This window comes from Delphinus delphis, chromosome 7 (genome assembly GCF_949987515.2).
Source record: "Delphinus delphis chromosome 7, mDelDel1.2, whole genome shotgun sequence".
Lineage (NCBI taxonomy): Eukaryota > Metazoa > Chordata > Mammalia > Artiodactyla > Delphinidae > Delphinus > Delphinus delphis.
In genome coordinates this window covers 9,150,692-9,164,602 of record NC_082689.1, presented here as the reverse complement: position 1 = coordinate 9,164,602, position 13,911 = coordinate 9,150,692, and the positions used below count along the sequence as shown (strand labels likewise).

The window sequence follows — 13,911 nt, the reverse complement described above, 5'->3', positions numbered from 1 at the left end:
GTAGGTCTGATTCAGTCTCCTATGGGGTCACTGCTCCTTCCCCTGTGTCCGGATGCATACACTACCTTGTGTATGCCCTCCAAGTGTGGAGTCTGTCTTCCCCCCAGTCCTATCAAAGTCCTGTAATCAAATCCTGCTAGCCTTCAAAGTCTGATTCTCTAGGGAATTCTTCCTCCCATTGCCAGACCCCCAGGTTGGGAAGCCTGACGTGGGGCTCAGAACCTTCAGTCCAGTGGGTGGACTTCTTTGGTATAAATGTTCTCTAGTCTGTGAGTCACTCACCCAGCAGTAATGGGGTTTGATTTTACTGTTTTTGCACCCCTCCTACCGTCTCATTGTGGCTTCTCCTTTGTCTTTGGATGTGGAGTATCTTTTTTGGTGAGTTCCAGTATCTTCCTGTTCATGATTGTCCAGCAGGTAGTTGTGATTCTGGTGCTCTCACCACTTACTGACCCTTGAGGTTTGTAGTTTTTTTCTTAGTCCTTCTTTTGTTTTATAAAACTCTGTGTGGTTTATTTTCTTTAACATGCAGCCTATTTAGCACCTACTGATTATAACTTATTGAGACTTCATTTATGGTCAAGATTATATCTGTATTGTATGCATTTAAAGGACATTGAGAGAAAATTTTCTCTCTTTTTAGGTCACAAGATTAAATAATAAATCTTTCTTGCTAATTTTTCCAGAGCCTGTATATTTTGATCATTTTTTGAATATGTGAAGAGTCAAACACTAGAGGTGAATTGTTTCTCAATAGTCATAAAACATTTGCCCCATTATTTCTTTTAATTTTGCTTTGAGATGAGTAATAAATACCCTTATTTTTTATTTTGTTTATATCTGAATACCATAACTTGCCTATCTTTGATTTTAACAAATTTTTTGTCACTTTGTCTTTCTTGTGTCTCTTATTGGATTCTATTTTTAATCCTGTGCCTTTTGAGACCATTATTTTTGCACTTTACATTTAGTGTTTTTAATAATGTATTTTTCATACATTTTTTTCTGTTATTAAATTCCTATTAGTTTCCTTGATTTTTTACTCTCTAAAGATGCAAGCTCTATTTCCTTTTTATATTATTTTTTAGTGTTTCATAAGGTTTTATTAGAGTCTGATTTCACTCAACCAGTGGTTATTTTCAAAATAATTTTTAATCTATGTTTCTGTATTTTTTAGTGGTGAATTTGAAATCATATTGTTCGAATTTCATGTTTATAAGAAATAATTTAATAAGAATTTTCCTTTACCACTAAGCTCAACACTGTTTATATAATTTGAAATTTTATATCAAAGTAGTTACTATTATATTATTTTGCAAAATAAAATTCTTCTCTTTCTAGAGTAATTTTCTGCATATACATTCTGTATATATTTTGTTAGATTCATACCTAAGTATTTAATATTTTTGGTGCTATTGTAAATGTTATTGTCTTAATGCATTTCAAATTCCGAGTTTTCAGTGCTGGTATATACAAAAGCAATTGATCTTTGTATGTTAGCCTAGTGTCCAGCAACTTCTCTATACTTAACTATTAGTTCCAGATTTTGTGTGCATGTGAATTTTGGGGATTTTCTACATAAAGAGTCATGTTATCTGCAAACAAAGATAGTTTTATTCCTTCCCAAACTCTGTACATTAAATTTCCTTTTCTCCTTTTTTTGCACTAGCTGTGCCTTCTAGTACAGTGTTGAGTAGGAATAGTGAAAGAGGACATCTTTGCCTTGTTTCTGATCCTAGGAGGAAAGTGTGCAGGTTTTCAACAGTAAGTATGATACTAGCTATAGATGTTTTAATAGATATTCTTTCTCATTTTGAAGATGTTCCTCTCGATTTCTAGTTTTCTAGGGGTTTTTACATGAAAAAGTGATGGAATTTGTTAAATGACTTTTCCACATCAGTTGATATGATCATCCAAACTTTTTTGTTTTACATGTTGATATGGTGGATTACACTGATTGATTTCAAATATTGAACCAGGCTTGCATATCTGGAATAAGTTACACTTGGTCATGCTCTATATTTTTTTACACTTTTGGATGCAATTTACTAATATTTTCTTGAAGATTTTTACATCTATATTCATGAGAGATATTGATCTGTAGTTTGTCTTTACCTGCTTTGGGTATTGCAGTAGTACTGGGCTCATAGAAGGAATTAAGAAGTGTTCTCTCTGCTTCTATTTTCTGGGCAAGAATGTGGAGAATGGGTATCATTTCTTCCTTAAATGTTTGGTAGGATTAACCAGTGGAATCCCCTGGGCCTCGTGCTTATTTTTTTCAAAGTTATTAATTACTAATTCAATTTTGTAATGAATATAGGCCTATTCAAACTATCCGTTTCTCCTTGTGTGAGTTTTGATAGTTTGTATCTCTCTAGGATTTGGTCAATTTTATTTAAGTTATCAAATTTTGGGGAACAGATTTGTTCAGAGTATTCCTTTGTTATCCTTTTAATATTCATAAAATCAGTTGTGATGATCCTACTTTCACTTCTGATATTGGTAATTTGTGACTTCTTTCTCTTTTTTTCTTTAGTTAGCCTGGGTAGAACTTTATCAATTTTATTGATCTTTTCCAAGAACAAGTTTTAGGTTTTGTGGAATTTTCTCTTTCATTGCTTTTTTTTTTTTTTTTTTTTTTTTTTTTTGCGGTACGCGGGCCTCTCACTGTTGTGGCCTCTCCCGTTGCGGAGCACAGGCTCCGAACGTGCAGGCTCAGTGGCCATGGCTCATGGGCCCAGCCGCTCCGCAGCACGTTGGATCTTCCCGGACCAGGCCACGAACCTTCCCGGCAGGCAGACTCCCAACCACTGCGACACCGGGAAGGCCCTCTTTCATTGCTTTTTGCTCTTTTATTTCATTTCTTCTGCTGCTTTAAGCTTAAGTTGCTCTTTTTTTTCCACTTTCCAATGGGAGAAACTTATATTATTGATTTTACATCTTTCTTCTTTTCTAATATATACATAATAATATATACATTCAGTGGAATTCATTTCTTTGTAGTCACTACTTTTTCAGGATCTCACAAATTTCAATAAGTTGTAGTTTAGTTTATTTTCATTCAGTTCAAAATATTTAAAAATTTCTCTTAAGACTTTTTCTTGACCCATGTGTTATTTAAGAGTGTATTTTTAAATCTCCGTGTATTTGGGGGAATTTCCCACCCCTTTCTGTTATTTATTTGTAGTTTAATTCCTTTTTTCTGAGAACACACTTTTTATGATTTCTATTCTTTTAAATTTAAGATGTGTTTTATGGTCCAGAGTGTATTCTATCTTGGTAAGGGTGATTATTCCATGTGTTCTTGAGGAGTATGTGTATTCTGCTGTGGTCGGGTGGAGTATTCTAAAAATGTCAAACCGATCAAGTTGATTGGTAGTGATGTTCAGGTCAACTATATTCTTATGGTTTCTCTACCTGCTTGATCTATAAATGACTAAAAGAGGGCTGTTCATGTATCCAACTGGAATAGTGGATTTGTCTATTTCTATTACTGTTCTATCAATTTTTCCCTTACACAATTTGATGCTGTGTGTTTATCATGTGTAAATACCTCATTAAGAGTTGTTATGTCTTCTTGGAAAAGTGACCCCTTTATCACATGTAATGCCGTCTTTCTCTTAATTAATATTTTTTCTTGTCCTGAGTCTTTTTTTCTCTGGAAATAATATAGCTACTCTATTTTTCTTTTGATTAGTGTTGACATGGTATCTCCTTCTCCATTCTTAACCCATGTCTTCATATTTGTTTTTTTCTTATTGACAATATAAGGTTGGGTCTTGTTTTCTCAGTCACTTTGACAATCTCTGTTTTTAATTGGAGTATTCAGGCCATTCACACTGAAAGTAATTATTGATATACTGGATTATATTACCATGTTTGTAACTGTTCTTTATTCATTGTGTTTGTTCTTTGTCTCTTTTTCCCCCCTCTTTTTCTGCCTTCTCTAGCTTTAATTTAGCATTTTATATGAGCCCATCTTAGTCTTCTATTAATATATCAATTATACTTCTTTTTAAATGTTTTTGGTGGTTGTCTAGAGATTGCAATACACATTTTATACCACTTCCCTTGTAGCACGGGTACCCTATAGCAGACTATTCCCAATTCCCTTCTCCCTTCCCTTATGACATTGTTGTCATTCATTGCACTTATTTATATGCTTTAATCATCACCTGTTCCATCTGAGGTGTTCATGTTCTCCATCTGTTACTGGACTGCCAACTTGCATCCATTACTGAACCCACTGGTTTCTAATTTTCACATCTTCCTCATTACTGGATTACTTCCCTGTTTTTCCAAAATCCATCATATTGTATTTTCCTAAGAGTGGGTGTGTGCTGTTCAATATTATACATTGACAAAATAAATAAATAAACAAGCTAGAACCACACTAGATGACTTAGAGAATATTTTGCAAGGTATTAATGTGAAGACAAATTTGATGCAGAAGGCAATTTGTAATTCAAAGAAAATTATATAATATTATAATATAATATGATGAATAAACCCCCTGCAAGTTATGGGTAGGTTATAGAAATAGGTAGATGGATTTATATGCTTATGGAGAATTTAGGAAAGAATACATGCAAGGTGATTAAAATGGATTATGCAGGAGTGGGCACAGTGATGTGGATGGAAAGGAAAATAATGATTGCATAAAAATTTTAAAGCACGTATAAACTGTATTTTTAAACCTTAAATATACGTATTGACATATGCATAAAGGAAATAAAGAAAATTTTAGGAAAACACTCAAAATGGATGTTTGTAAAGTAAAATTTCTCAACCCTACATGTCTGAAGTTGTCCTGATTCACTCTGTATTTTGAAGGGCTAGATCTGTTACTGATGAGATGTCTCAAGCTATTCTTGCCATCATTCCTCCACAAGTGACCAGTTTCTTAATTCTTTCTGGAATATTTTAAGCTCTTCTCTGTTTTTAGATGTTGGCATTTCATAGTGATATGTCTTGGTTTGGTTCTTTTAAAATTCATTTCTCTAAGTCCTTTTAACAAAATCCATGTCCTTCTACTCCCTGGTACATATCCCCTTAAATAATTCTCTTGATGTGGTCCTCCTCTGCATTTCCTTGCGCATCTTTCTTGACTCTAATTAGGTTGCTATTAGACCCCTAAATTAATCTTACTCTCCTATGTTGTCTTTCAAATTTATTCTTTTTTGTTCTTTTAATCTCTTCATTTAATTTTGTGGGAAATTTCCCCAACTTTATTTTACAACCATTTTAGTAAATCTTAGTAAATTTCCAAAAATCAATTTAAAAAAATATCTAATGCCACTATCTCTTTCTCTGATAGTTCTTTTTTCTTTGTAACCAGGGGTGCAATATGTATTCTCAAATCTCTCTAAAAATATTAGAGGTTTTGGAAGTTTCTCCTGTTTCCTACAATATCTCTGTTTCTCCTGGGGCAACTTTTTCTCTTATTTAATGTTGTTCTTTCTTTCTGATATTGGAGACTTTCTTCAAATGTCTGCTGACCTGTGGTTATCTGCTTCTACTTAAGAGGAAGCTCTGGAAATCAATCAACGTGACTCACTAAATTAAAGAATAAAGAAGGAAAACAATATGAATAGCTCAATAGATGTATTTGATAATATTTAACGTCTGTCCATGATAAAACTCTCAGCAAACTAGCAATAAACAGAAACTTCCTCAGTTGTGTGTGTGTGTGTGTGTGTCTGTGTATGACATCATACTTGATGGCGATACTAAATGGATTTTCTCTAACGTTGGAAACAAGGCAAGGGATTCCATTCTCACCATTTCTCCTCAACATTGTATTTAAACTCTTAACCAGTGCAACAAGAAAGAAAAAAGAGGGCTTCTCTGGTGGTGCAGTGGTTGAGAGTCCGCCTGCTGGTGTAGGGGACATGGGTTCATGCCCCGGCCCGGGAGGATCCTACATGCCGCGGAGCGGCTGGGCCCGTGAGCCATGGCCGCTGGGCCTGTGCGTCTGGAGCCCGTGCTCCGCAACGGGAGAGGCCACAACGGTGAGAGGCCCGCGTATCGCAAAAAAAAAAAAAAAAGAGTTTTATTTGCTGATGACATGATTGTTTTTTTCTATAAAATCCAAAGGAAATCTACAAATATATTACTAGAATACATGAATTTAGGAAGGTCATGAATACATGGTTAATGTTTCTGAAAATCAATTCTATGTTCATACAATTGTTAGAAATAATTTAAAAAGCAATATCATTTAAAGTAGCCCCCTCAAACAATAAAATAACTAAGAATATTTTAATGAAAGAAGTGTATGACTTCTATACTGAAAGCTGTAAACACTTCTGGCAAGATTAAGGAAAAATAAATAAATGGATTAGAGCTCAATATTGTTAAGATGTCACTTTTCACCAAATTTATCAACAAATTCAATGCAAACCTTATAAAACTCTAAAACGCTTCTCTTGTAGAAATCGACAAATCCAATTTAAAAAATATGTGGAAAAACAAAAGACCTAGAAAACCCAAGACAATATTTTCCTAATTGACTTCAAAACTTACTATAAGTTGTAGTATTCAAATCAATATACTATTGGCACAAGGATAGACAAACAGATAAATAGTACAGCATAGAAAATCTAGAAATAGATCCATGCTTATACTGTAAATTACTTTTTGAATATTTTCATTAACTTGGGGAAGGCAAAGATTTCTTAAATAGTACACTGAAGTTATTAGCCACAGAAGAAAAAAATGATAGCTTAACCATGTCAAAAGACATGGTCAAGAAAATGAAAGGCAAACCACAGAATGGGAAAAAATATTCATAATGCATATATTAAACAAAACACTTGTTTCCATAATATATACAAACTCCTACACATCAGTAAATAATAAATGACAATCTAATAATATAAATGGGCCAAAGACTTGAAAAGACACTTCACAAAAGGAGATTATGAATTGCCAATAAGCATACAGAAGTGTGCTCAATATTATCAGTCATTAAAGAAATACGAATTAAAACTATATGGGGATATCACATTATACATTATAGACTAAAATGGGTCAAACATAGACTTTGAAATACAGTTTGACAGGTTCTAAAACGATTAAACATATTCCTACACAATGACCCAACAATTCCACTCCTAGTTATTTACACAAGAGAAATTAAAACATCTTGCCACTAAAAAACTTGTACAAGAAGAACAGCTTTATTCAAACTAGTCCCAAACTAGAATCCACCCAAGTGTCCATAAACAGGAAAATGAATAAACAGATTATGGTAGGTCCACACAATGGAATACCTTCAACAATAAAAAAGAACAAATTTCTGTTCATCCAACAACATGGATGATGAGCAAAAGAAGTCAGACACAAAGCACATGTGTTGTATTATTTTCATGTATATGGAATCCAGGAACAGGCAAAATTAACATATGGTGACAGAAAGGACAGCAATGTTTCCCTCTGAGAGGCTGCCTGGGCACAAGTGGTCAGGAGGCAAGTTGAGGGGTGAAGGGTGTGTTGTTCTGTTCTTCATTTGTCAAATAACACAACAGTTTTCAGCACCATGTCTCCCTTGTGATCTCCACTGCTTCTCCAGGTGCTGCAGGGTACACTGGTTGCTTCTCTGACCTCTGGGAGCATCCTCCAACTACAACAGTAATTAGTGATCCTCTGACCAGTTTTTGTCTTATAGATTTCGGTAGCAATCTCTCATCTGCTCATTGCCCCCTGACAATCTCCTTGTCATTGTGAATCCAATCCCTTCATTAGCATTTTAGTGGGGGGGGGGGGGAGATAATAAAAGAAAAGACAAATGATCCTCTTCAATCTGCAGTCTTTAATCAGAAACTTCTTTATGCAGAATTCAACAAAATAATGTGTCATTTCTTTGATGGTTTTGGGTACTGGTAAGTGACAATAATTTTCTTCTGGTTTGACAAAGAATCCTAATGCCTTCATAACTCTTATGAATACAAAATATTGATTAAAACATTATCAGAGCAATAAAATAATCACCTAAGAACCAGAATTAAAGGCTGAGGTTTAAAATTACTATCACAGAAAATAGCAGCAATTTCTGAAATTCAGATGTCTAGAAAGATTCACTATATAAAACAATAACACAGAAAGATTTATATTAACACAAAGTAGAAGTCCCGGAAGAAATGACTGATAGTCTTGTGAATTTCTCAGTTTATCCGTATCATATTCTTAACCACATCTTATCATTTATGAACTAGTTTTATAATACAAGATGGTATTTCTCTTAACAGTTATAGATCAGAGGAGGGGACATCTTGTTTTATTTTCTCTTAGTTATTAATTAAGAAACATTTTTCAAGGTTAGATTTTTTATTCCATTGTTTTCATTCCTCTGTTTATTCCACCTTGATTTTGTACAAATTTAAAATTTTTTTAATTAAAAAATATACCAGATAAGGGGAGATATCTTTACAATGGTTTTAATTGGGACAGACTGGAATGGACTTTTTCAGTCCTGTGCTTCAGTCTTTCTTAACCTCCTCACTTTCTTCAATTATATCATTGTTTGTTGTTTCAATTCCATTTATTCTGGTCTCTACTGAAACCACTTATTTTATATATGTTGGTTCTTTACAACCTATCCTTTATATATAAAATGTTACAGCCTCCACAAGCATCTTGGAATATTGATGACCGTTTTCACATGGTATTCTTCCTCCCTAGGATATCCATAGGAAATCAGAACACAGACGACAGGCGTATCTTTGAGACTGTATTCAGGCAATTCAAAAGATATAAAGTGGAGATTTCAACTGCAATAAAAAAGACATTTCCTTTCTTTGAGGGTCTTCGTGACCGTGAGCTCATCACCAATAAAATGTATGAAGTAAGTGAGGTTTATTATATCACAATCTGGTAAACTAGCCCCATACTAAGTTATGCTTTGATAACCTGAACGCAGAAGTAAGGGCACAAGTAGCTAACTGAGGAGTGTCCTATGAGAAGAAGACCTTTTCAAGTATTTTTGCAATTGTTCAAGTATTGTGGTAAGGTAAAAAAGGAGAGGGAGAGTAGAAACAGGCATTACTGGAGACAGTCCTGCTTCTAACTGAAGGGATGGTGCTCATAGTGACCACTGGCATCAAGGTGAGTAGCACTGGAGACAGGCTGCATCGGAAGCAGGTGTGCTCCACAGATGTTTAATTCCTTGTAGGAATGCACACAGTAGAGCATAAACTAAGAATTAAAAGAATTTTAATGAATTGATGAATAATTTAAATGAGATGATTTAATGAAATAATAATTGACACAGCATTTCTTTTCAATGAACTTCAATTTAAATAGTTAGATCTGAGAACATTAAAACCCACAGGGAATTGATGTCCTGTTAGGACAAATTGGGGGGTATATGCTTGCTATTCTTTCTCCAATGGTTTTTTTTGGGGGGGGGAATCTTTTTTTTTCCATTTATTTACTTATTTTATTTATGCTATTTCTCGACTCTTGGAATTTGGGTTAATTTTAGCAATAGGTGTTGCTGGAGCTACAGAGATGCAAGTCTCTTCTCCTTGCCCTACAAATATGCTTTCCCTGTGGTCAAGTTCACAAAAGGGGAAACTGTCACCTGCCTTCCTTGAGCCCTTCCAGGCCAAGTCAGTCTTGGTGAAGGGGCAGGAGTTGTCCAGTCAACAGAATAGCTGCTCATCACCTGCCAAGTCTCTTCCTAAAACATTTGACGAAGCTCTTAGAAGCCTACATATCCATTAACTTTGAACCCAAATTTATTCTTCAGAATTGCTCCTTCTTACATCTAATATAAATGAGGGTGGGGAGATCAGATTCACAAATGGGGATTTCTAAGGAGAAAGGATTTACTGTTCCACTTAGTAGCCATACAAATACACAGAAATTCTAAACCTTTATGTGAAAAGATACATATGTATGGAAATTGGAATACATTAACCATAAATCTCTTTCTAGGGCTCTTCTGTAACGTGGAAGTCTGTATTTATATTTTCTCCATTCAATATTTTTTAGGACTGTCAAGATTCTTGTAGAAACCTGGTCCCTGTGTCGAGCGTGGTTTACAATGTTCTCAGTCAGCTGGAGAAGACATTTGACTTGCCGCTTCTGGAAGCTGTGTTCAGTGAGGTCAACCGGCAGGAATATCCTGATTTAAATCACATTTATGAAAGCTTTGTAAAAGGTAATTAGCTTATTATCTACCTTTTGATGTTCAAGGCCAATTTTGTTCAACAAGTATATATTGAGCTTATACCACGAGCCATACATGGTGCTGGGTAGTGGGGATACAACAGTTAACAAAACACACACCATGAGCCTAATTGAAGCTCATGTTATAATGGCTACAGTACAACACCAACCTGGAGCTCTGCTTAACTAGGCATTTAGACTCACAGGACAACTCACAGGACAACCAGAGCCACAGTGGCATCCAATTTAGATAGAAGGACAAATGACAGGGCAGCGGTGGTCTACACAGCAGTCCACTGAGTTCACTACTACCCATCTCAAGCTTAGCTGTGGGTGCAGGATCTATCCTGGCTTGGCAACACCAGATCAATGGGAGTCAGTATCCCCAAAACTCCAGAATCATAACTTTTAGGGACCCCTAGAGGGACAAGCTGAGTTACAAGAATCACCGCATTGAAGGAAGACCCGAGAATAGTCCATAGATCCCAATCCACATGTAATTTACCAGTCACAGGTCATTTTAAGCCCTAAACCCAGGGTTGGCTTAGTAACACAGAAGAAAGGCCACTTTCACCAGATTTCCAGAGTAATGAGCAAGAAAGCTGACTCAATATCAAATCTGCCCTTGAAGGAAAAATGGTTTTTCACTTTTTCTCCTCAAATAATCACAAAAGCTCTTCTCTTCCAGGAACTATTTTTGGTACTATACAAAACTAAATCTTGACTTTTTCCTGAGAAGGCATAATTTATGCTTTTTAAATGCTGGGGTGACTCGCACCTACACTGGCTGCCATCCACCTGCCCCTAGAGGAGGTTGCTGCCGCCGCCTCCTGGACTCTGCTGTCCCTGAGAGCTCGGGTCAGTGGCCAAAGCTAGAGGCTGGGGACTGTGACCAGGGCGTGACATCTCTCCTATTGCCAGGTCCCCACCTCCATCTCATGTGCTGAAGCCCCCAAGGCCTGCCCACAGCCCTCCTTCAACTCTTCTGGACTTTGGGCCATTGTTCTCCTCGCACCTTCCGCCTGGTTTTGCTGAGGCTTGAAGCCCGTGTCCTGGGGAAGACAAAGCAGCCATGGCTCTCACAGTCCTGTCCATCTCACCCCCTCGAAGGCACTGTCCCAGGAGGTGCTCCTGCCATCAGCTCTGGGGCAGCCCGGGCTCCACTGCCTCCCCTGGTGTCTCCTCCCCGGACTCCTGGCAGGGACCCACCCCCTAGGCTCCCTGGTTTATTTCCTTCCTCCTACGCTTGCTGGGTCACCTAGCTGCAGGGGCCCTGGGCTGGTGTCCTGGCCTCTCCTCGTTGGGGCAGCCTCCTGGGTCCCTGGTCCTGGAGTCGTGGGGACGTCCTGCAGTGCTGCCACAGGCACTCCCTGCTTGCGGCTTCAGAGTGTCCTTTGTGGGATCTGGACCACTATGGGAACCCTGTCTAGTAACCCCACCACACGTGTCAGCCCCTCTGCTTGGTCTCTTTTGGAACCGCTCATCCTCCCCAGCACAATTAAGCCCAACCCTCGTCTTATCTAGTCCCATCTTTATTTTTATTTCTTTTTAATATTTATTTATTTATTTGGCTGCACCAGATCTTAGTTGCGGCACGCTGGATCTTTGAGGCAGCACGCGGGCTCTTTTAGTTGCAGAATGCAGGTTCTTAGTTGTGGCATGCGGATCTAGTTCCCTGACCGGGGATGGGAACCTGGGCCCCCTGCATTGGGAGCTCAAAGTCTTAACCACTGGACCACCAGGGAAGTCCCTAGTCCCATCTTTATAGCTCTTGGGCTTTCCCTTTTATACACACAGATCTCTCTAGGATCCTACCCCTTCTCCAGAGGAAGTCTCTGTTTCTTCCTTACAGTTTGAACAGTTCAGTAAACACATTTCACTTTCCTTATTTATCTTGACATGTGCTTTCCCCACGATGTGAGGTTTATTTTACATAACTGACAGGATCAGGATGTTTCCACGACTCCTTTATCCTTACATACAAGTGGCTCAGTTCTGGGTGTGGAACATAGCAGTTCCCTTGCTGGGGCTTCTATTCTGTCCAAGGATGATGGGGGAACTTTACCATGAAGATTGGGACCCGCTGAGCTCTGAGTGACCCGAGGGCTAGGAATTTCTAAATTTGTAATTTTGAGATGGTGTTCCTGGTCTCTGGTGGAGATCTCTAATTGTCTTCTTCTCTGTCCCTCTCTTCAGCAATCCAGGAGAAAATTGATCATGAAGAAAGCGATGAAGAAGAGAGGGAGGAGAGGCCTACTCTCCCACTAAGCCTTGAGCAAGGTAATTGAGACAAATACAAAAGCGATTCTCATCTGCTAAGAGGAAAAGGAGAAGGGGAGGTGGGAGTCCGAGTCCTGAGCAAACACTGAGAATCAAGGAAGAAATATTGAAGGACCATGGAGAAGGTGGCGAGGGATGTCTATATGAGCATCGAACGAGAGGCTGAGTCCTGGAGAAGTAGCTGTGACAAGAGATTGTTGGCCCAAATACCAAGACAAAGGAAGAGGAACCCAGGGTGTCAGTAACCAGATTTAAAGAGAATGACTACCTGGAAGTAATTGTGATTTAGAAAGACTCCTGTAGGAGAAGATCAGTGTAAAGGTGTGAAGGGCTAAGGACTATGGGCCCAAGGTCAACGTCAAAGAGGAGACCCTTGATGATAGCAGAAGAAGGGACCGATTTAAACGTGGGGGATATTGTTCAAGAGCAGGAATGTTTAAGGAGAAAGGCAGTCATACAGAGACAGAAGCGAGGAAGTGGTAGAGACGTGGAGGAGAGGATGTGGGTATTTGAGAGACAGAGAGGAAGAAAAAGAAGAAATGAAAGGAGAAAGGGGTCAGAGACACAACAAAAACAACCAAGTTATTAACAGCTCACTTGATTGAACATTTATTCTGGCAGTTGTGGGATTAGTGCCATTGGATGATGTTATCACTTATGTGCCCATTTTGCAGATAAGGAAGCTGAAATCTAGATAGACCATGTAAATAGTCGTCCTGGGGTCAATGAGCAAGGATGGACCCAGGCATTCTGAACCCAGAGCCTGTGTTTGCAACCCTGGATACTACCTGGTAACCTAATGGAAAAGACAGAACCATGAAAAAAAAAAAATAGGGAAACATATAAAGAGGGAAAGATACTGAAAAAGAATCCCAAGGGCTGGAGAAAGTGGAGAATCAGACACTGAATCCTCATGGAAAGGCCAACAAGACCTGCACAGGGAGGGAGTGGAGTAAGAGGGAGTGGGGAAGAGGCAGCAGGACTTTGCAGGAAGTAAGGGAAGGCCACCAGTCAGGGGCAGCTCTGGGGACACAGGCAAGTTCACTATGACCGTGGGAGTCAAGATAAGCCATCACTAGTTACTGAATGGCTGGTGGAGGTCACCCAGGGAGATGGCCTGGCCGAGGCGCTCTCAGCCAGGGTGCCGCTGACCTGTCTTCCAGTCTATGGACTGGAGTTTGACTACAAGAGTTGGATGAGATCCACCAGGTCCAGATGGTCTCTGTATTGATATCTGCAGGGGCTCTTAAGCTTCTTACCTATAAAAAAGGGATTAGGGGAGGTTGGCACAGCCCATGCTTCAATATCTGAGATAAACTTTTAATTTTCCCCCCTACGGACTTGGGAAAACTCCTGTCAAGGCCGGACTTGGTGTTGCAGAGAGTCCTCATCTTATGATGGTCTGTTCTTGACTCTGTTCTATGATCCTTTGCTGCTTGTGTCCCATTCTGGATTGTT

The 13,911-nt window shown here is 38.3% G+C and overlaps 1 protein-coding gene across 2 annotated transcripts in view; it reads left to right on the top strand.

The window, feature by feature from the left end:
• The window catches only part of LOC132428314 (nuclear autoantigen Sp-100-like), an 84,091-nt gene that overhangs the window by 26,230 nt on the left and 43,950 nt on the right, over positions 1 to 13,911 (top strand). For both annotated transcript variants that reach the window (XM_060015957.2, XM_060015956.2), the window contains exons 2-4: positions 8,683 to 8,845; positions 9,997 to 10,165; positions 12,370 to 12,453. In XM_060015957.2, the coding sequence (XP_059871940.1) occupies positions 8,683 to 8,845; positions 9,997 to 10,165; positions 12,370 to 12,453 (416 nt within the window). The remainder of the gene's footprint in view (positions 1 to 8,682; positions 8,846 to 9,996; positions 10,166 to 12,369; positions 12,454 to 13,911) is intronic.